General features: G+C 38.4%; 1 protein-coding gene across 1 annotated transcript; it reads left to right on the top strand.

The window, feature by feature from the left end:
* Positions 1-276: 276 nt before the first annotated feature.
* On the top strand, positions 277-20,654 carry micall2b (mical-like 2b). The gene is made up of 16 exons (XM_059341361.1): positions 277-474; positions 2,967-3,015; positions 5,748-5,889; positions 5,989-6,176; positions 7,708-7,835; positions 9,151-9,867; positions 9,974-10,182; positions 11,345-11,399; positions 11,959-12,101; positions 12,319-12,383; positions 13,295-13,418; positions 13,544-13,646; positions 15,136-15,209; positions 15,300-15,414; positions 17,826-17,872; positions 20,133-20,654. Exons 1-16 carry the CDS (start codon positions 332-334, stop codon positions 20,207-20,209), a joined length of 2,379 nt encoding a protein of 792 aa, XP_059197344.1. The 5' UTR covers positions 277-331; the 3' UTR covers positions 20,210-20,654.
* Positions 20,655-22,440: the final 1,786 nt, after the last annotated feature.

Raw genomic sequence — 22,440 nt, 5'->3', positions numbered from 1 at the left:
ACTGAAAGGGTTAAATGAAGAAACACAAAGGCGGTCTGGACTCCACCCATGGCGCGTCATGATCGACCTTTTCACAGGTGTCACATCCAGTTTCTTCCCACTTTGTGAGTCAATAGAAGGTGATTCCCACAGACACACATACACCTCGAAACACACACACACTCTCACACAGTCCTCCTGTCTGTCATTTCCTGGATCCAGCGTGTCCAAGCTGCTGTGGAAACTTTCACAAGTTTGTTGTTGGAGGGAGGAAGGAGGAGGAGAGAGGGAGGGAGAGCTCGGTGCGCGCTGCTGCACTCACACACGGATCAGTTCGGCTCGCAGCTCCGGGATGTCGGCAGTGAAGGCGCTGCAGCAGTGGTGCCGGCTCCGGTGCGACGGCTACCGGGATGTGTCCATCACCAACATGACCACGTCTTTCAGGGACGGTCTGGCTTTCTGCGCGCTCATACACAAACACAGACCCGATCTCATGTAAGTATTGAACCCAGATGGACTGCACGCCACACGGGAGCACAGTAAAGTTATGTAAAAACACTTTAAACTGACAGTCTGTGCTGTTTCTGTTTGCAACAGTTTAGAGAAGAGGGACTCCATTCCTTTTACTTTCCAGCTTTATGAGAGCACTTCTTTAATGAAAGGGAGCAAACTTCAGTTTCATGGTCTGCAGCAAAAGCAGGAACAGGAGCTCAGCTGAGGACTGTGGAGCTCAGTGTGTAAAGGGGGACAAAATGAAACCACATTGAGCACCCAGGAGGTCTACAGAGAGGACCACCAACCATATAGAGGTGGTGGAGTCTGTATGTTTTACTTTTGGATCGGATTTCATTTTTCTGATCGCAAAACCTGAATAATCTGATCATCTCTGTCAATCTTGGTGGTCTAAAAAAATGATTAGACCACCTTTGTTTTCTTCAATTTCTTGTTCATTTTAATGCCTGGTACAAGTAAATTTATAATAATAATAATAACCAAAATCATTATCAAGAAAACCAAGTAAAATGTCGAGATATCAGCTCGTAAATTAAACTCTCATGAGCTTTTTTGTTGTTGTTATCATTATATTTGTCCAAACAAATGTGCCTTTAGTTGTAGTAGGCATTAAATGAACAAGAAATTGAAGAAAACAATGGTCTAATGACTTTTTCCATGACTGTATATGGGTCAGACAAAATTAGCCTATCACAGACATATCAGTATCTATCAGTGTCAGCTTATATGTTGTCCGATATGCTCTGATAAATGATGCTTGAAGTCTCCAAAGATGGTGATGTAGTCAATTATGCAATATGTGGTATGTACAATGTATAATACTGTTAAAATATACTTTAAGAGAGTTATTTGTTTGGGAAAGCAGCCTTCTGAGTACCTTTGCATCATCATATTGGTGCACAATCTATGCAAGAAACAAACTGAAAAGTTCTATTTTCATTCCAGTTTAAAAATGTCGGATATCGACCGCCATATTTGTAACCTGTGAATTTTTCCTCCCTAAAATCAGTATCGATATCGGCCTCAAAAATCCCAAATATTGGGCAGGCCCAAGTATTTATCCTATTACAGCATGCAGGCCTGTAGACCTCAAGCTCAAGACTTAAACTGGTCTTAAAGGACTTGAGACATAACGCCCAAGGACACAACAACACTCAGGTTTTGATCTGAAAACTCATATACTCAAATTAGCAAGTGTAAGCACAGAAGTCAGCTAATTAAGAAACAACACTCAAATGCCATTTTAATATAAATAATCAGCATCCTCGGGCATATTGCTTAAACAAACCTGTATTTTCTTGAAACACTAAAAAACTGCTCTTTTCTGCGTTTGTTCCTGCAGGTGTTAATCCAAGTTGCACAAACATCTTCTGTTTGTGAGATCTCATCCAGTTTAGGGCTTCAGCTACTGATTTTTATCATCATCCAGAATCTCTTGATTAATTCTGTTTATTCCATAAAATGTAAAACAAAAACCCTTCCCAAGTTGACAGAGCCAGTGGTAATGTCTTCATATACAACAAGATTAAATAGAGAATATGAGCTTATATTTGAGAAGCAGATATTGGTGTATGTTTGGGATGTTTGTTTGGTGAATGTCTTTAACAATGATTGAACATCAACAAAATTGTTTTTATTACTTTTTCTTTTGACACATCCATTAATCAACTTACTGTTTCAGCTCTGTTTTTGCACTTGGAACTGAAAATCAGTTGCATGGGATCTCTTACAGTTTGTCTGTGCGTTAAACAGACAGAATACTGAAACCATTTTCAACAAATGGTTTCAGTATTTAAAGGAAAGTAAAAAGGACATGTCCTCTGTGTCTTTCCCTGGACTTTCTGATCACCATCAGGGGATTTCCACCTTGGAATATTGGTTAATATTTGCTACTTGACATCTGTAAAGCCTTTTGGCACAAGATGTTTTGAATAAAATGTGTCCATGTTAGGCTTTGGCTTAAATATTCCAAAGAATTGACTCACCAACTTTTATTGAACTTTAGCCAGTTTCACACAGAGACTCCTGGTTCTGCTCCAGAGAGCCCATTATGTTGGACAGACAGTAGTTTCATTTTAAGAAGAGACACAGCTGTTCTGGTCATTTCCACTCCAGTTTTTCCCTGCAGCCGGGTGAGCGTGGCGGCACATTTCATGTTTACATGCAGCACTAAACATTGGTTAAAGGCTTTGCTCCAGCTTGCTGAATATAGACACTTCCATGGCTTTATGAATGCACACTGACCTTTCTGTAAGGTTCAGCTCCATGACAAACTGACATGAGATCATGTGTCACCACAGCAGTAATGAATCGATCCGTCACACTGTCAGTGTCAGGATCCGTGTTGATGTGAGGGCCTGCGCATGACTAAATAACACATGTTTTCGTCTAGACTGCTTGTAAACAAATGAATGAGGAAGGGAAGTTGGAGAACATGTGTTTGGTTACTCATTTTCTTTTCTCCTCTGTTGCAGCAACTTTGATTCACTGAAGAAGGAAGATGTTTATGAGAACAACAAACTGGTGAGACGTGTTCACATTCTGCCTTTTGACATCTGAATGTTCTGTTTTCACACACACACACACACACACACACACACACACACACACACACACACACACACACACACACATACACAGAGCTTTAGTGTAATTAAAACATTTCTGGTTCCCAGATGATGAATCCTACTCTATTAAAGGTATAATATGTAACATTTCTGCATTTAAAAGTCTAAAAACAACTCATCATATGTGATATATATTGAGGAGTTTTCTACTCACATTATCCAAATTGTTTCCAACAATGTTCAAACCATGGTTATAATAGTTTTGGATATTTCATTAGTTTTTTGGTTTTGTTTTCAAATTCAGTTAGTTTTGATTGATCAGTTAGTTTTTCTTTTGAAAATGTTTGGTTTTAGTTTAGCTTTTATTAGGGTTTTTTGTAATGGGGTATTTGTTGGATGCGAGGTTCAAAAAGGTCACAATTAATTTAGCCTTTATTTTCTTTTGCCTGATCCATCTCAGCCCCAGTAAGTTTATTAACTCTTGCAGCTCCGGGTGTTGTGAATGTTTGTTACGAGTGAAGTGCTGAACTTTTTGAAGGCGATCAACTCATATAGTCGTGTAACATCCCAGCCTCAATAAACAGATTTATGTTGTCAAAGACGAAAACATTTTCACTTTAATTTTTGTTCATTTTAGTTACTTTTGTAACCACCCAATACAGTTTCAGTTATTGTTTTAAAAAAAAAAAAAAATTCAGTTAACGGAAATGTTTTTCCAATTATAGTTTTTGTTATTTCTTTATTTTTTGTTAATTATAATAACCTTGATTAAAACACAAAGAAATGTGGAATTTTATTCAAATAATGGCCCGTTTCATTTGGTCTCCTGTTAATGGCATCATATAATATTGACCCTCTAGTAGCTCTAACTTTCGGGGACACAGGGGAAACTCAATGTCACAGGACTATGCTCAGTAACAGTGATGCAGCATTTTTCTGTAATCGCTGCATTTTATTCAGTAGGATCCTGACTTAATGGTATATTTCAATATCAATCCAGCTGACTATGATGCGCTTCTACGACAAGTGACTTAGCCACTAAGCATACAATAATGTTATATATGTAACATTTTAACAACGTTCAACACGCTCATAACGTCATCATTAGTGTGATTGTTTTGACCACTGATAAATCGCTGCCCCACCTTTGAATTGGCCACATAACGTTAGCTGCAGTACCTGTATTGTAGTGACCCTTTAATGGCAAGTTGGCAAGTAATTTCATTACAATAAAATAACATATTGTGAGTATTTTAATGCTTTTAACATTAATACATTAAGTTATCCGTGAACATTATTTCTCCCTGAGACACACAGTGTTTTCACTGGCGGCGGTGGTTGTTTAACAATGAAGACAACATTTCCCATGATCCCACGCTACTTTATGGGCTCACCGAGTCGTCTTTTGTTGTTGTTTTGATTGAAAAACTCTCATACTGTGTCTTTAAAGTTTCCCTGTGGACTATTTAGACCTTCTGTAGCAATACGGAGATGCTTTTCTATGGGTGGGTTTTGTTTATCTCTGGTGACACAATGATATGCTGCAATGTTTAAACAAATATAGAAGAAGACAGTAGACATACAAACAATGTATATGCAAATGTTTAGAATGGAAAAGCATCAACACATTTGTTGAATGCATGTTAGAGAACCCAGGATGAATAAATCAAACCAGTATATTAATCACTAATGAAAGTTATTGTTGCTTGCAGCCACAAATTGCTTCTACGTGCCTGTAGGCTCTGGTTGTTGCATCACTACCACTTGATATTAGGCAACAGGGAATTTTCAAAAAGCGTCAGTGTGTGTTTGAACATAGTTGAGAGGAGAAGTTGTTGCCAAATGCAGAGTGTTTCAGTCTGGGCACTTTGACGTTGGCTGCTTTATTGCTTTATTGCTTTCTTTACTTTCACTTTCTACCCGGAGGTTCATGACCTGGACTCTGAGCTCTGGGTCTGACAGAAGCTCCACATCACAAACTTTTGCTCTTTTCAAGTGATTTTTGAATAAAAACCCTAATTAGCTGCCATTATTTGACACTACTCAGGGTCTCAGCAGAAACAAAGACTGAAAGATGGGTAAAAACAACAATAAACTGAAAGAGATTAAAGTGTGCAGCAAAGTAAACAGTGTTTTATATCTGATTACTGATTAAGTTCTGCCTCTGGTGCTCAGTGGCCTGCCTCTGCATGTTGTTTTTTTTCTGCTTCCATGGAATCGCTGAATGTGAATCTAGTTAGGACATTCCTGACTCACTTTCTCTCTGAACACACAAAGTGTAGATAAAATCTATGGTCAGAATTTTGGCATTTGAACAAAAGCTGAGAAATGGATGATGGAAAACATTAATTTTAACTAAGAAAACACATGTTCACATCCATAGGGAGGATGCACATCAAAAATCCAATACCAGGCACTCACATAAGCAAATTTAATGCAAATGTGTTTGGACTGTTGCTTTCCTCACTGTTAGCGCACTGATTTTAGCAAAAAGTCTCTCTGGGACTCTCACTGTCTCTCATCAACCAGCAAAAAAGATGCAGAAAGTCTTAACATTTTTCAGTGAGGTCTCACAAAATCAGATTAACTGCAGCTTCTTATGTGATTTATTGCTCCATTTTCATCTCTTGCCAAAAAAACATGGTGAGCTGCTTCTGTCTTGTTGGATAAAGTTGATGTGATCTGCAGGCGTTCAAGGTCGCGGAAGAGGAGCTGGGAATTCCAGCGCTGTTGGATGCAGAAGACATGGTGGCTCTGAGGGTTCCTGACCGCCTCAGTATCCTGACGTACGTGTCCCAGTATTACAACTACTTCCATGGACGCTCCCCAAGTGAGTATCAGTGTCTCGCTGAGCTCGTCTCTGCCTTTTGTTCCCTTCTTCCTGTCTCATCTGACCGTATGTCTCTGTTCATCGTTGTGTTTGCTGCAGTCGGTGGTATGGGAGGAATAAAGCGGCCAGCTGACGATCCCACAGAGGTGCCGTCTGGGAAGAAGAACCAACCGGTGGCGGCGAAGGTGTTTCCCGCGTCTAAACCAGCCAGAGAGAACAGCCCTCCCCCCTCCTCCAACATCACAAGGCCCGCTTCTTCCCCAAGGCAAACCAGAAACGCCACAAAGGTAAACTTTTCTGCTAAAATACTTTTTCAAGCATTACTACAGGTGCATCTCAATATATTAGTGTATTATAGAAAAATGTATTTATGTCAGTAATTAAATTCAAAAAGTAGAAATAACACATTATATAGATCATTACACACAGAATTAAACATTTAATGTCTTAATTTATTTAATTTATTCTAATTATAATGATTATGGCTTAGATTAGATGATTAAGGCCTGAAATTCAGTGTCTCAAAAAAATTTTAATATTACAAAAGACCAAATTTAAAAAGTATGTTTAATTTGGAAATGTTGTCCTCTGAAAAGTATGTCATCTATATGACTCAATACTTGGTTGGAGCTATTTGACATATATCGTATGTCAAATATCATATTCTAATGTATTGAGATGCACCTGTAAATGTGTCCTGAAAGTGTAAAGAAAGGCTTGTTTTTTAATTCAGTGAGAAATATGAAAGCTTGCATAAAAAGTAATCTCTGTAAACAGATATCTGCACATGAGTGGAGAGAATCTGTAGGAAACAGATAACCAGTAGCTGTAGGAAGTGTTCTGGTTTCCGCTTGTAGTTCAAGTAATAGTGACCAGTTATGTTTGAGCAGGGGTTTGGTTGCAAAGAGGCACAATACATTGCCCATAATGCAGTACCAGAACGCCTTAGCCATTGTCTGTAGACGGTTTAGCTGAATATCCGCTTTTTTCAAATGTATCTCTATTCATATGCAGAAAAAATTGAGGTCATAGCTGTCGTTTCTCAACTCCTACTCTATTCTTGTGTCTAAAGCAGTGGTGGAAAAAGAATTCAGATCCTTTACTTAAGTAAAAGTACAAATACCACACTGTGAAATTACTCCACAACAAGTAAAAGTCCTGCATTCAAAACTTACTTAAGTAAAAGTACAAAAGTATCAAAATGTACTTAAGTAAGTAAGTATCAATAGTAAAATAACTTGTTATGTAGAATGGCCCAACTCAGATTGTTTTAGAATATATTATTGAATTATTATTATTGCTGCATTTATGTAAGCAGCGTTTTAATTTTCTCAAGATAGGGCCAATTTGAACCATTTAATATACTGTTATGAGGTTTAATTAGAAAAAAAAAAAAAAAAGTCTAATCAGTTTAAATTAATCATGTTTTTCATGTTAAAAGTTGGATTAAAAAGTAAAATTTTTGCCTCAAAACTGAGTGGAGTAGAAGTATAAAGTTACACTTAAATGGAAATACTCAAGTAAAGTACACATACCTCAAAATTGTACTTAAGTAAATATACTTAGTTCATTTGCACCACTGGTCTCATTTTACTAATCAGACAGGAAACATGACCTGTCCTGCAAACAGAAAAATATATATATTTTTTGCAGTAAAGATGGCTCAAATACCTTCAAAGTTCTGTTGTTTACCAAACTGCTGTTACAAAACAAACAAAAACCCAGCATTGCCACATCTCTGTTACAGCAAATGTGGACATAGATACTTCAATGAAGTCATCATTTCCACCTGATAAAACCTCTCCTCCCCTCTTCTAGGATGTTGAGGTTGAGAAATCCCACCAGACGGGCACCCTGAGCAACAAATGTGTGTCCTGCAACAAGCACGTTCACCTGGTGCAGCGACACCTAGTGGACGGGAAGCTCTACCACAGGAACTGTGCAAAGTAAGGACCCATGCTAATTAATTTAATCATAACTGATCCTTTTTATCTACGTCTAGTCTGGAGTATGCCATCACAACAATTATGGATGTTATTTAGTTTAATTAAGACCGGTTCATTAATTAATACATCTTAAAAAAGCAATTATAAACTGATTAATTTAATTTGGACTCAAATGATGCATTAAAGGAGCCCCCCACTGATTTAACATTTCTCCCCCAAAATGTCTCACAATGGATAGATTACAGTAAAAAAAAGAGATTAAAATCAGTTCAGCAGAAGCAGACCGGTTCTTCTTCCTTGTCAGAAGTTGACACCTCAGTTACCCAGAATGCAACTCGATCTGTGACAGTTCAGTTGGAGATTGTTTTGATGTTATGCTGGAGAAAATTAAGGAATTCTGTCCTGCAGACAAAACAAAAATATCTTTGGATTATCAGTGCAGTTGTCTTTGTAAAATCAGAAATCAACTCTTGGCTCTTTGGCTGTTTGGCTGTTCTACTTCATCCATCCTGAACTCTACAGACTGAGGAAATCCAAGTATTACATTCATTAAAACCAGAGTTATGTCAAGGAGTTTCAAACAGGAACTGTGATTTTCCAGCTATTAGTCATGTGTGGGAATAATTTTCTAATTGAAACAATCACATGTAGAGCTTCAACGATGAGTCTACTAATTAAATAGTTGATCTACAGAAAAATAACAGCCAACTATTTTGATAATCAATGAATCTTTATAGTACATTTTCGAACAAATATTGCAGAAAAGGCTGTTTTCAGCCGCTCGAATCTGGAGATTTCCTGCTTTTCTCTGTTATATATCATATCAAACTGAAAGAAGATCTAAGACATCACCTTGGACTTTAACAAACCGGGATGGACATATTCACAATGTTCTGACATTCTACCAACCAAACAATTCATCTATAATGAAAATAACTGATAATATTCATGTGCAACATTTTCAGCATGTAACACTCATAATGCTTCACCAAACACTGGAGCACAGAAAGGCAGCATCGTTCTCATCTCCCAAAGTGCAAACGCCTTTTCCTGTGACACAGAAAATACAATTGGTACATATGGAAAGAACTCACAATAATATGGGGTCTGCTCTTGAATGCACCACCTCCATTCTAGACTATTTCACGTAAAAAATCTGTATTAGTGTCACTAAGAAGCCAGCTGTTCCTGTGTTTTTGGCTTGGTATCTCCCACCATGATGTGATGAATTCTCCTGCAGTGGTACATGAGTGATTTCAGGTTTGGGTATGTTTATTATTATATTATTACATGTCTTGTGTTTTGTGTCTTTCAGAGCTTTACCTTCAAACCCAACTACAGCTTACAGAGCTTTACCCACAAACACCCCTGTTTCTAAGTTCACTCCTCTACCAGACACCACCAAAACAAACACAACTACTCCCGCTCCTACACCCTCCAAACCGGGACCAGCATGGCTGACGGAGAAGAACAGCACCCCTCCCAGCTTCTCCACCACTTTCTCTACTCCGTCTGCTGCCCGACCTGCTTCAAATCTCTCCTCAGCTGCCAAAGAGACACCTGTTGTCTCCAAACCCACGGCTTCACGGACTCCTGGTGAATCTACCTTCACCACAACAACCACTTCTATCAGCACCAGGCCCACTCCTGCTCCTCGTGCCTCCACCACGGCGGCCAAGACCCTGCAGAACAAGCTCAAGTTCTTCCAGTCGGATAACACCGCTAAAGAAGAAGAGAAAAAGACTACGACCACTAAGATTGACATAAATAAAGGGTCGAATGTGACCAGTAAGGAGCAGGAGGTCAAACCAGGGCAGGCTGTCACTGTGGTCGTGAACGTTGGTGGTTTTGGCAGAAAAGAAGCGAATGTGAGCTTGGAGTCAGGCGGGGAGAAAGCTAAAGCTGCTGCAGGTGCAGATTCAAAAGCGAAAGCATCAGCTGCAGCTTTTATCTCAAAAAAACTGGCTGAGGAGAACAACAATAACAACAGTAAGCCATCGTGGACGAATGTAGCGCTGAAGAAAACTGACAAGTAAGTAATTTAACACACGTTCAACTACATTTTGTAATATCTTGCTTCAGCCTGACCTCTGCTGGCCATGAGGAGCATTTAATAATAACACTTCACCTCTAATCAGACCTTCTGAAGTGGAGACTCCAAAGAAGGAGACAGGAGGTGTCAGAGGGAGAAAGAAGCTGAAAGCAGACCCGTCACTCCTCGCTGACCTGCAGGTTCCGACAAGAACCCGGACACCGAGCCCGGCTGGGAGGACCGGACCCGGACCAAGAGCCAGAACCCCAGACAGAGGCGTCTCAAAGCCCAGCAGTGTGTCGCTAAACACCTCAGGTTAAGCTCACACACTTTGATAACTGTAGATAGATGAGTTTAACCTGGTATTATGCATGTTTTTGTAGGTATGTTAAGGAAACCAGATCATTGCTTTATACATGCATTTCATTGCTTTATATGTCATTTTGCATAAATTTGCCATATCATAAAATATATCAACATCAGGATATACTACAGTCATGAAAAAAATGATTAGACCACCATTGTTTTCTTCAATTCCTTGTTCATTGTAATGCCTGGTACAACTAAATGTACATTTGTTTGGACAAATATAATAACAACAGAAATAGCTCATAAGAGTTTAATTTAAGAGTTGATATCTAGCCATTTTCCATGGTTTTTATGATGGTCTCTTAAATTAAACTCTTATAAGCTATTTTTGTGGTTATCATTATATTTGTCCAAACAAATGTACCTTTACTTGTACCAGGCATTACAATGAACAAGAAATTGAAGAAAACAAGGGTCTGCTATTTTTTTCCATGACAGTATATAAGTATAAGTATTACAAGCACTTTCTCTTACATCATACCAAACACAAATCAGGGGGTTGTTTTACAAAACTTGTCATGTGTTGAACACACTCTTCATGTCCAAAGTCATAGACTAAGATAGGAGAAATTTAAGATACGATAAAATTATATTCATCCTGAGGGAAGCTGTTGTGCAGCAATTGCAATGCAGAATGTGGTTAAAATATAGCATGCAATAAAACAAAATATAAACCGGAAGGGCACTCGGAGGGCACCGACCTCTGCCATTAAACTTCTCCTCAGATCCTCCTGAAAAAAAAATCATTGGTGGAGGTGACAATAAAAATGATTGCAAACGTACACAAAAGTGCTTTTTCTGGTCTAACCCTAAAAAAAACCCTAACCCTAAAATGACTGAGAGACTTCATTGATGCTTCACTGACACCTCTTGTTCCTCTGGTGATTATTTTCAGGGTGTTTAAAAGGGAGTTACTGTTAAAATTAAAAACACGCAGCAGGTTGCAGTTAATGGTGAACTTTTATATTGTTTTCCCTTGTTGTTGATCTGCTGTTGATGGCAATTTCCACACAAAACAATAAAAATAGGAACCAGCATTTGACTGTAGGTTGGAATGTTGTGTGATAGAGGAACTGAACCTAAAGTTATTTTTTCATTTCCTCCCCAGCATCAGAAAACGAGTCTCCTGCAGACTGGAGGTCGATGCTCAAACCAGTCTCCAAGTAAGACTTATTTTATGATTGTTTGTCCTGTGTTTGTTGCCACCGTATTCTGTGTTTCTGGTTAATTCCTCGCTCTTGCTGGCTCAGTTCCTATTGTCATGCCTCCAGCAGGGAGTATCTGTAGTGTACGTGGGCGGGCTCGCAGCATATCAACATCTCTTTTCTCTCCTGATGTCCTGTCCATCCATCCATCCTTTGATCCTGTCTTTCATCCATCTATCCAACCTTTCCTCCCACAGGACGCCCGTACCTGCTGCTCCTCCAAATGGCTCGGCCATCATTTGTAGTCAGAGCTTTCGGTCTCTTCTCTTCCGCCACATGCATGTGAGCCCCAAATGGTGTCAAGACTGAGTAGAGTCCTCCGCGGTGCAACATATGCTCAGTGCTCAGAGTTCCTTTCCCCCGCATGACCTTTCCTCCCACTCTCATGAATCAAAAACTAAGGACTGCAGCAAGACAGAAAGGGGACTAGGTCTACTTGTAGGAGCACATAAATGGCCATTAATTAAATTCTGTGTCCCGTTTTTCTCTTTTCTGCTCGTCCTCCATCCATCCACAGACCTGCTGCTCCTTCCCAGTCCTCTCCTAAACCCTGGGCTAATGGAGCACGAAAGCCTCAGACTTCAGAGCTGTCAGTCGGGCCTGCTCCAGCCTCTCATCTCCCCAGCCCGAGCATCTCTGTCACTCCACCAGCATCAAAGGGTAACAGGCTGTTTTGTTTAAATACAATTTGGACAAAAAATACACCTGTATGTTGCTATCTTTCTCCAATACTTGCTTTATTCTGCATGCATATGAATAGTTTTATATGCCTAAATATGAATCTGACCTCTTAGGACCTTTCCTCCTGCTTCTGTCTTTGTTTTTAACTTTCTTTATATAAAGATTTTTTTATCTGCAATTTATCCATCTTTTTCAGGATTCTCAAATGGTCAGAAAGACCCAACTGCAAATGGCACCAAGTCAGAGTCAAAGACTTCCAAGGTACTAAACCAAAGATGGGAAATAAGTTTGCTTTAGCTTTTATTATTTTAAATGTAATCCCTTAACAAGCATTTTAGCTGACAAGCTAATGCTAACAAAGTTAATAAGAAGAGATTAATTGTGTGCAAAAAACAGAATAATCGGAAAACTATGAAGCTGATGAATAAAATAAGATAGTGAAGGATATATAAAAGAGTTAAATACATTTGAAGTGCAATTTATCCATAGATGGAATATTACTTTGCATTCGGTAATGTGCCAAAACCAAAATAATAATCCAAGAATCATGAAGCTGATAAATAAAATAAGCCACTGAAATATATACAGTGGCAAGAAAAAGTAAATTTGACTTTGAAATTACCTACTTTTCTGCATTACTTTATCCTGAAATGTGATCTGATGTGTATCTAAGTACCAAGTATAGACAAACACAATGTGCTTAACCTAATAACACACAAACAATTCTAATATCTCATGTCTTTATTGAACACATCCATGATACATTTATAGTGCTGGTGGAAAAAGTAAGTGAATCCCTGCAACTGTATAGAGAAGTAAAATAATTCAACCGTAGCTAGCTAATTGGTAATTAAATGTGTGACCAAACTATAATAAATTAAGTAGTCAAGAAAGATATATAGGGGAGTAAAAATAATATGTCAATGTATTTATTTTTTTTAAATGAAAAATGAAAACGTGTCTCTTTCAACCAACTAGTTGGAGGAACTATTTATTTATTAATGTAATAATGTATAGTTCTTACTCACCTGGAAATCTTTTACTGCCTTTTTTTAAAGTATGATATTTTATAACTGCACTGGCGTTATAAATGTTTACCTGTGCTCTTTACCTGTGTTTTGTTCTTCCATTTAATTTTCTTGTGCATGTGTGCGTGTGTGTTACATCTATAGACGAAACCAGACTACATTCACAAAGAGAACATCATAAAGGAGCTGCAGGAGATTGAAGATAATTTGAATGAGTGGGAGAAGAGAGGAGTGGAGCTGGAGGAGAAGCTCCGCCGCAGTGAACAAGGTGAAATAAAAAATAAAACGCATCTGTACTGTGTGAGCCTCCACTTCAGTCAGAGTGAAAAGTAGGGCAGGTTTAGAGGAAGGCGTGTACATGGGATTAACTGTGTGTTTGTGTGTGTGTGTCAGAGGGTGAAGATGACTCTCTCATGGATGAGCTCATGGTCGAGTGGTTCAACTTGATCAGGAACAAGCAGGTGGCCATGCGCCGGGAGTCTGAACTGGTCTACATGTGAGTACACACACACACACACACACACACACACACACACACACACTTAGGAAAGGGGCATGCCACTATTTAGCGATTAGTGAAACAGACTTGTGGCCAGAAGGTTGACAGTTTGAATTCCCAGTGTCCTCCCACAGCAGGACGTCCTGGAACGAGTCGGCTCACCCCCCCACTGAAGCAGGATGCTGCTTAACACATGCACTGCACCATTCCTTTCATAAAATAATCTTAAATATCTACCAAGGAAGCAAATTATAACCAGAAATATTAAGAAATTATTCTGTATTTGAATCCAGATTTGCATTAAAATGCAGTGTTATTTTATTGTAGGGATAGAATTTAACAACGGGGCCACTGAGCTCCTGGCTGCTGAGTTATGGTCATTTGAACTGCCAGAGTCTATTTTAATGTTAACAATGGACCTAATGAGCAAGTGTAATGTGTCAGGGGTCACTCATGGTGACAGACCAACAGAGATTCATCTTCTGCCTCACACCTGAGTGTTTTAGTGTCTTTGAAGGGAAACTTTGCTGTGTCTACTACAGCCCGGCAGTACATGCAGATGATCAGTGCCTGGTCTCCCTCAATGCTGCCAGTCCCTGTAGATCCCCACTCACCTGCTGGATAACGTGCAGGGCCATTCACCTGCATGCACTCTGCAGTGGCAGAGAGCCAGTTTAAAAAGTTTCCATTTAAGTTTCCATTGTTTTAGTTTTCCAGCCTGCAACTTTTGATTCTTCAACTGTTTTGATTCTCTGTCTCATAAACCCACTGTGTGCTACCTGCCCAGAACCAAAGACCATGTTTTTTTCATTTTTTTTTTATGGCAAAAGCGGGCGGCCCGGGTTTGAATCCGACTCGAAGCCCTTTCCCGCATATCTTCCCCTCTGTCTCCCCTTTCACTCTGTCTCTATCAATAAAGCCCAAAAAATATCTAAAAAAGGAACAAATGTTTTTAGGTGATCATCCAAATATGTTGCAAACCAAATTTTGTGGAGGATGGAAAGAATTTGAAAAATCTTTTCATGGTTAAATAACACAGTAAGTGCAATAACTTGATAGTAATGACTTCAGCCTAGAAACGTCCTCGCAACTGGTGGCAGTGCTGTTGCTGTTGGGTTAGTACCCCCCCCCCCCCCCCCCCCCCAAATAAAACAAAAACAAACAAACAAAAACAACAACAACAACAACACAAAAAATACAGTTGTAGAACATGTTGGGCATGAAATTTTATTCCTGACCTTTGGAGTAGGTTGGCAAAACAACCTTAACTCATCGAGCTTACTGTAATAAATAGCTTTTGCTAGAGCTTTTAGCTGCATCTCATGGAATCGGGGTGGATATAATAAAGAGTCAGGCCTCATGTAAAAAGATACATGTTGGAGGAATTGATGCAAAACAAAAAATGTCAAACAACTCAATTCAATGTGATGGCAGCAAATACAAAAAACTATTTTAATTTATAATTGTTTGCTGTTGTTACGTGTAGTGGTAGAAACCAGGACCTGGAGGAGGAGCAGCCGAGTGTGGAGCAGGAGCTCAGGAGACTGATGGAGAAACCAGGTGAGAGTTTGGGGAAAACACATTTATAAGACGTCACACGACATAAACAGATAACAAATCTGAGACTAAAATGTGTTTGTGTTTGAGCAGAACATCTGAAAACATTCTCGGACAAGAAGAGAGAAGAGCAGCTGATGGCCAAACTGATGGAGATCGTCAATGACAGAAACGCTATAGTGGAAGGTCTGGACGAGGACAGACTCAGGTGTGTACAGGGCTACAGGAGAGGTGATGGTCCACCTGCATACAGTGTGGTTTTAGTGGCACTGAGTAATTAATATTAACCTAATGAAACACACTTTGATACATTCTACAATTTAAGGTCAAATGGGGTTTTCATTTTTTTGGCTCCAGGGGTAGTTATGTGAGGACACAGTCATGATGTCAAACTGTGCACAAGTTTGATGCCATGTGGGCATGATTACCTGTTCCTTTTCTGCAGTTTGATTGGTTATTTGACACTGTACCATTGACGTCACTCATAGTTGTCATAAGTTAGTATTTCTTTAAAAGAAGAAAGTAACTGCAGTCAACATGAACGACATGGATTATTTTCTGCAGCACAAATGTCCAATTCTTAGACCCTTAGACATTAAACCACTCACACACCTGCAGGATATTGTTATAAACCAAACTGCTGGTAAAAATAATCAGATTTAACGTCAATTGGTGCTAGCTAACTGCTAGCTTGCCAGAGAAGACATTTGTTTTTGTGTGATTTAATCGGAGAGGATGGTGCCTGGTGAAGAAAAGTCTTTCAGGATCTCGAGCATCTTTCTTAGAGGAATACCAAACATGAAAGCAGAAAGACAACGCAGTTAAACTGGGCAAACATAGCTAAAGTTACCCAGAACAGGTATGTGCTCAGTTTGATCATCACCTGTGTTTAACTGTGTTGGAACTGTGAAATATGTTTGTCTATGGATTATGTAAAATTGTGCAATTTTGTTTTTACCTGTCCAAAGTAGCTGTAGCCTCACTATTTTCACAACATAAAAACAACACAGTATAAAATTGATTATTTTTATAGACCGCTAAGAGAATTCTTGGACTACATAATGTTACATTCAGTTGTAGGACAATAAGACCATAACTAGCATATTTTCTGGTCATAAAGCAGCAATGTTCTTGAAGCTGAGTCAATATCATGACAAACTCATTGACTGCAAAGGATTTAACTCCAAATAATACATTTTATTTACGTTTTATTTGATTAGTCTTCTGAAACGACGGGACCATGTGTAAAAAAGGGCATTAGTTCCTACACTTTACTAGATAATAGTTAATTTCCGACACTACAGCTATGAATCTATATAATCATTTAAGTCATATATTGAGGAATTATGCCAAGTATTTGCAGTTTAGAGCTTCTAAAATGTGGGAAATTGTGATTTTGCTTATGTTTTAAATTGCTGTGAATTTAATGAACATATGACTCAAATGAATGTTTCGGGGCTTTAGATTATTGATCAAACAAAAAAAGCAGTTTAAAGATGTAACTTTAGGCTTTGTGAGATTTTAATGGGCACATTTCACTTTATTCGGACATTTTAGAGGCATGCTATGCAGGAGTTGTGACTCTAATGTTTGTAAATATAACATTCAAACTTGGCTCAAGGAAGTTGGAAGTAAACTCCAGATTCTCTCTTCCTTCAGCACAAACTTTGTCTGTTTGGCGTTTTGCCTCGCTATATTTGTGTTTGTGGCACTGTATCGCTAATTTGCATAGCTTCATGGCATAAGGATGACACCCAAAAAACCTCATACACAGAAAAGTGAAAGAAAAGAGCAAATGCAGGCAAATCTCTGCAGACAGTTGGGACACTGTGTGAAATGTAAATAAAAACAGAACGCATCAAATTGAGAGTGCTTTACAAATGTATTAGACCAGCGGTTTGTGCCACAGCTGTACATTAACAGCATTAGTAATTACCAAAATCATTTTTATTTTTCTATAATGGTTAATACAGCAGTATGTAAAAACTCTTTAACCCAAACGATATTTTTGATGATAAAATATAAATATTATTGTTATCAATGAATTTTTAAATTTACTGTTTTACAAAAAAAATGTAAAAATAGTAAAGCACATTATTGTTTCTTGATTTCTTGATCAAATTATAGTTATTTACAAAAGAAAACTGAGTTTTAGTGGTTGATTTCTGACCAGTGAGCCGGCTCACATCTGGCTAGAAGAAGGTGAATTCAGTTTGTTATTTGCCAAATAAATAACAATAAAATTTTTAGTTTTAAACAAGCTTTTGAAAGATTTCTACGTCACAAAGGATTAGCAAATTATCACGTTTTATTTATGTTTTAAATCAATGTCCCAACTTTTTTGGAATTTTAAGCCCCGATTGGGAGGAATCACTTTTATGAGATTATAAATAATCCTGCATAGTGTACCTTTTGAAATATTAAACAATACATTAAAGAAACCAAGTTATTACTGAAGAAAAGACTAGCCTCAGTGTTACCTTATGGTCATTGTTTAATTTCAAATCCAATTACCTGAGTGCAGAGCTAAAACAACACAATGTACAAACACAGTTTATATATGCTCACGCTGGTATGAACTGCCGTTAATCTAAATTCGCTTTTTGTGTAATTTCTCAGGGAGGAAGAGGAGGACGAGGAGCTAAACAAGATGATGATGAATTTCAGTGAGTATCTGCAACAACACCTCCACCCCCTCCACCCCCTCCACCCCACCCTCTCCACCCCCTCCCCCCCCTCCTCCCTCCGCTCTGTTCATTAGTTATCACAACCTCGATGTCACCGCAACTTAGTTGGCTTATAAATTATCCAATTGAGGATTTCCATCATGGATGCCTCTAATTGAAGTAGATAGAATTCTCATTGTGGTTTATGGCTGTATGTGAGTGAGTGTGTGTGTGTGTGTGTGTGTGTGTGTGTCAATGTGCTGCATTTTTTAAGGGTGCCACCGGGCGATGTTTTCATCTCATTTGATCTAATGACTGCTAATGGAAAAAGCATCAAACAAAATGCTCCCCCTCTTTTTGTCAGCAGCGTTTTCCTATTAGACAAATGGATAATGTAGCTGGTTAATTTGACCCTCTGATAGAATAGAGTTAAAGCCGGCTTCATTTGCAATTCATGACTGGGAAAGCAGGGCTGAAATTGAGGAGATTTATTGAACTTCAGTGAAAGGTCGTTATGTTGCGGCGGATGAATGCCGACCGTGGGCTAAAGACTAGCCATTTTATTTTAATGTATTCATAAAGTTAATGCCAAAGTTTCACAGTTCATTCCCACTCTGAGTACAGTCTTCTGGTAGTTAAAAATAATAATAATAAATGCTATTTTATTCCACAGTAACGGAAAATATCACTTTTTGATTTTCTGGCAGAGGTTTTTCTGAAACCTTGCAACTGGACACGGCAAACAAAAGATAAAGGTACAATGTGTAACACCTGATCACATGATCCGTACACTAGAGGGCAGCATTTCCCAAAAACTGTGTACGGTTTGACACATACAATAAACAGTGCAATGTCCTCAGAAATGTATAGCAAGCTCTCCGAACTTCCTTGCCTCATCTCATTACAGTAACGCCAATACAATACAATATGATGAACCAACATTATTTCATTCTATCTACTATTGGGTCCATATAATATAAATTTAAGGTAATCCGTTATTAAAAAAAACAGTTTTTAATTCCCCCGTGGTGGAACGACTTACCAAACTCCATAAAAGCTGCTGAGTCCCTCTCAATCTTTAAGAAGAGACTGAAGAACCAGCTATTTTGTGAATACCTTCACACATAACCAACATGAATGGTGGGGAATGAAAGGAAAATGGGGAACAAAAATGCCCTTTGAGCTGTTTGAACTGTACTTCTACACTGCCTAATGGCACGTTGGACTCAGACATAACCCCATGGCACTTACTTGTGTTGTTTTCTGACTAGATCTTTGTGTTGTATGAACTTTCAGATGCATGTAGTTTTGGGTAAAAGTGTCTGCTTAATGAAACTGTAACACTATAACAGTAGGGCAAGAAAACACAAAATTCGACCAACCTGCTGAAACTCTCAGAACCAGTCAAAATAACAAAGCCATCTTATAATAAGTTCAACACTTAGTTATAGCTTAGTTTAGGTTTAGAGTTGGGAAAGCCACTTTGAAGACATAGATTTACAAGCCACCAACAACTTCACACTAGAAGAAGTTGAACTATAACTAAAGCTAGCTTAGGGCGCAATGTTATTTGGTTAACTTAAGCTAGTTAAAAGGAGTAGTTCAAACAATTTCCACTGATAAAAGTGCCCCTTTGGGTGCCCGTAAATGGGGAAACATAATAAACCGACCTATAGGGTGCCCTTCCAGTGGAGAAAGCTTGATGAAGATCCCTCTAGAGTTGCCTTGAAATTGAGAAATCGCGATGCAGTGCCATATATGTTTGCTAACATGCTAGAAATCTTTCTCTGCATTGATGCCCTACCACATGCACCTAGTGCCCTTTTTTATTTTTTTCACCCCTCAGACAAGAGGAGTATGCCACTGCTTCAATATATAGCACTTTGTAGCGAGGTTGTCACCCATATTTTAAGCTGCATAATCTTAAAATTCTTAAAAAGAAAAATCTAAATCAAATCAATATTTGGTGTGACCACCGTTTGCCTACAAACCAGCATCAATTATTTAGCTTTTTTTTTATACCTGCCTAAGACTTTTGCACAGTTCTGTATAGATATATATGGTTGATATGTTAGCAAACTACTACAAAGGTTTTTGTGCCATAAACAATACTTTTAAAACCAGATTTTCCCATTTTAAACTGATCCAGTGTGTAAAAATTGATTAAAGTTTACTGTTCCCAGTGTCACCTGTCATGTTTACCTCCTGTGTCATCTTTTGACTAACCTCTCCTCCTCTCTTTCACTCTCCCTCCTATCAGACGTAAAGAAAGACAAACCTAAGAAAAAGTCTCCTATGTCCAAACTGTTCGGTTTGGGGAAGAAGAAGGAGGGATGATGCTCCGCAAAACACAGCGCTGCTACTGTCTTTGATGTTTTGTGTGTGTGTTTTCTTTTTTTTGCTGCTCTTGTTGTAGTCTTAATGTCAGTGTACTCAGCCTGTGATTCATGGGATAACATCTGAGAGTGTGTGTGTGTGTGTGTGTTTCTGTGTGTGTGTTTCTGTGTGTGATCTGTCATGTTAAGCGCTTTTAGAAAAATGCCCTTCCCTCTGTCGACTGCATCACTCAATATCTGACGTTACTCCTGCCTGCCAGTGACACACACACACACACACTCTCTCTCTCTCAGTGATGTTGAGGGGTTAATGACTCACGCGCTGTGATGTGATTGGGTTCAGTGCTCCAGTTGTTAGTTTTAATACCCTTCTAGTCTTAATCTGTCTACTTAATGCTCTCAAACACACACACACACACACACACACACACACACACACACACACACACACACACACACACACACACACACACACACTTCCTCCTTATATCTACTTATGTGCAACTTATTGAAATGTCGGTTGTATACAGTAACACTGCAGATGCTAATACGAGTTAAAGAACACAGGTCAGACAGCTGCTTCATGCTCCCTGTTCATGTTTCGGTCCACTCTACAAGACTAACTTCAGGGTCACTTGTTGTAGTCGATTACATGTTGAACTGCATTTAATCTTAAAGCTCTCACTCTGGGTAGTTTCATGTGAAACAGCACTCTTTTCTTTTAACAGGTGCTGCTCTTTGATAAGAAAATAGAATTTCTTTATGAAATAGGCTCTTCTAGACCGGTGGTTTCCAGCCTTAAGTTTAAGAGCAAAAAGCAAAGAAAACACATTTCTTCTACACAAAACTATGGTTAAATCTGAGAAGATATAATCACTCTTCATTTGAACATATCACAACCTATATTTATATGGAACCTATGATGAGTGGCTGCAAGTAGCAGGGCTGGGTATTAAAACTTCTCCAGTCAAACAAAACCTGAATTTGATCACTTTTGTACCCAGAAAAAATGACTATTTGCATCACAGGGTCAATACTGCAAGAGGGATGAGCTAAACAGTCTGAGGTGTGGTCAAGTTGAGCACAGTGTATTTGATGAATTTTGCAGTTTGCATAATGTTTTTCTGTAAAAATCATGTGGGTGGTGTATTGGTTGCATTTTAGGCTTCAGATGGATCACTCTATTTCTATCACTATCTAGCATCTAGTAGTAATTTTTTAAGCCCAGTCCTAGTCTGTACGCATTGTTTTAAAGCCAAAATATGCAGGAAACCACTTTTCCAGAAACACACTAATATGTGCATACATTATTTCAGTCTTGGACCTTTGGCCCCTGCAGGTCATGAAGGTTCAGTAACTAATGATTCAGAGATTTCAGCTGCATGTTTCGGTTTTCATTTAGTGACGATTATCCCTTAAAAATGAAGTGAAAAGCTCTGAATCATTCCTAGCTGCGCTTTTGAGCTTAGATTCTCTTCACCATTTTTTAATCATAAATGTATGAGTTAATGCATATCTGATGCTCAACAGTTGCAAGGAAGTCACTGGATGTCATACTTTGTTTTTCATGTTCCTATCCAATCATGTTCTGCTGTACTTGAATAAGTAGTTTGTATTTTTACGGTTGACTAGAGGGAAAAAGGATAAATCCAGTTTGTGTCATGTGACTCACAGCTTTAACTTTTCAAACTAAAAGCTCAACGTTAACTGGATGTTCTGTGAGTCTTAGAAATAACAGAACTGGTCCATATTGGATCTTAATTTGTACATGTTTTAAATCTTCGGTGTGTGTCCATAATTAATGCGTCATTTTAGGAGAGGCACTTTTAATATGTATTGTGACCAAAACCGCTTAATTTTAACAGGAGTAGTTGGTGGTACACAAGATTTACATTGTATATATGTTAATGTTTTATCCCCTTTATTCCCTGTTATCTCAGCTGTATATATTGTATAAAGTTGGTACTTACAGCAGTCTGATTATTAAATGGAGAAACTGGCCTGGACTAAACAAATGACTGTAATAAATCTACTAAAAGTTTAATAAAAGGACAATATCATTCATAAATCATGGTTCTCTGATATTGTGATATTCATTCATATAAAAATAGTATAGTGCATCATTTTATTGGTGAATGTATTTGATGCTAAACTTTAATTGAGTCCAGTAACTTGCAGGAGCAGTGGTAATGTTTGTTTGTTACTTTCATAAATGTGTTGGATTTTTATTTG

This window comes from Centropristis striata, chromosome 1 (genome assembly GCF_030273125.1).
Source record: "Centropristis striata isolate RG_2023a ecotype Rhode Island chromosome 1, C.striata_1.0, whole genome shotgun sequence".
Taxonomy (NCBI): Eukaryota; Metazoa; Chordata; class Actinopteri; order Perciformes; family Serranidae; genus Centropristis; species Centropristis striata.
This window is presented reverse-complemented; position numbering and strand designations above follow the sequence as displayed.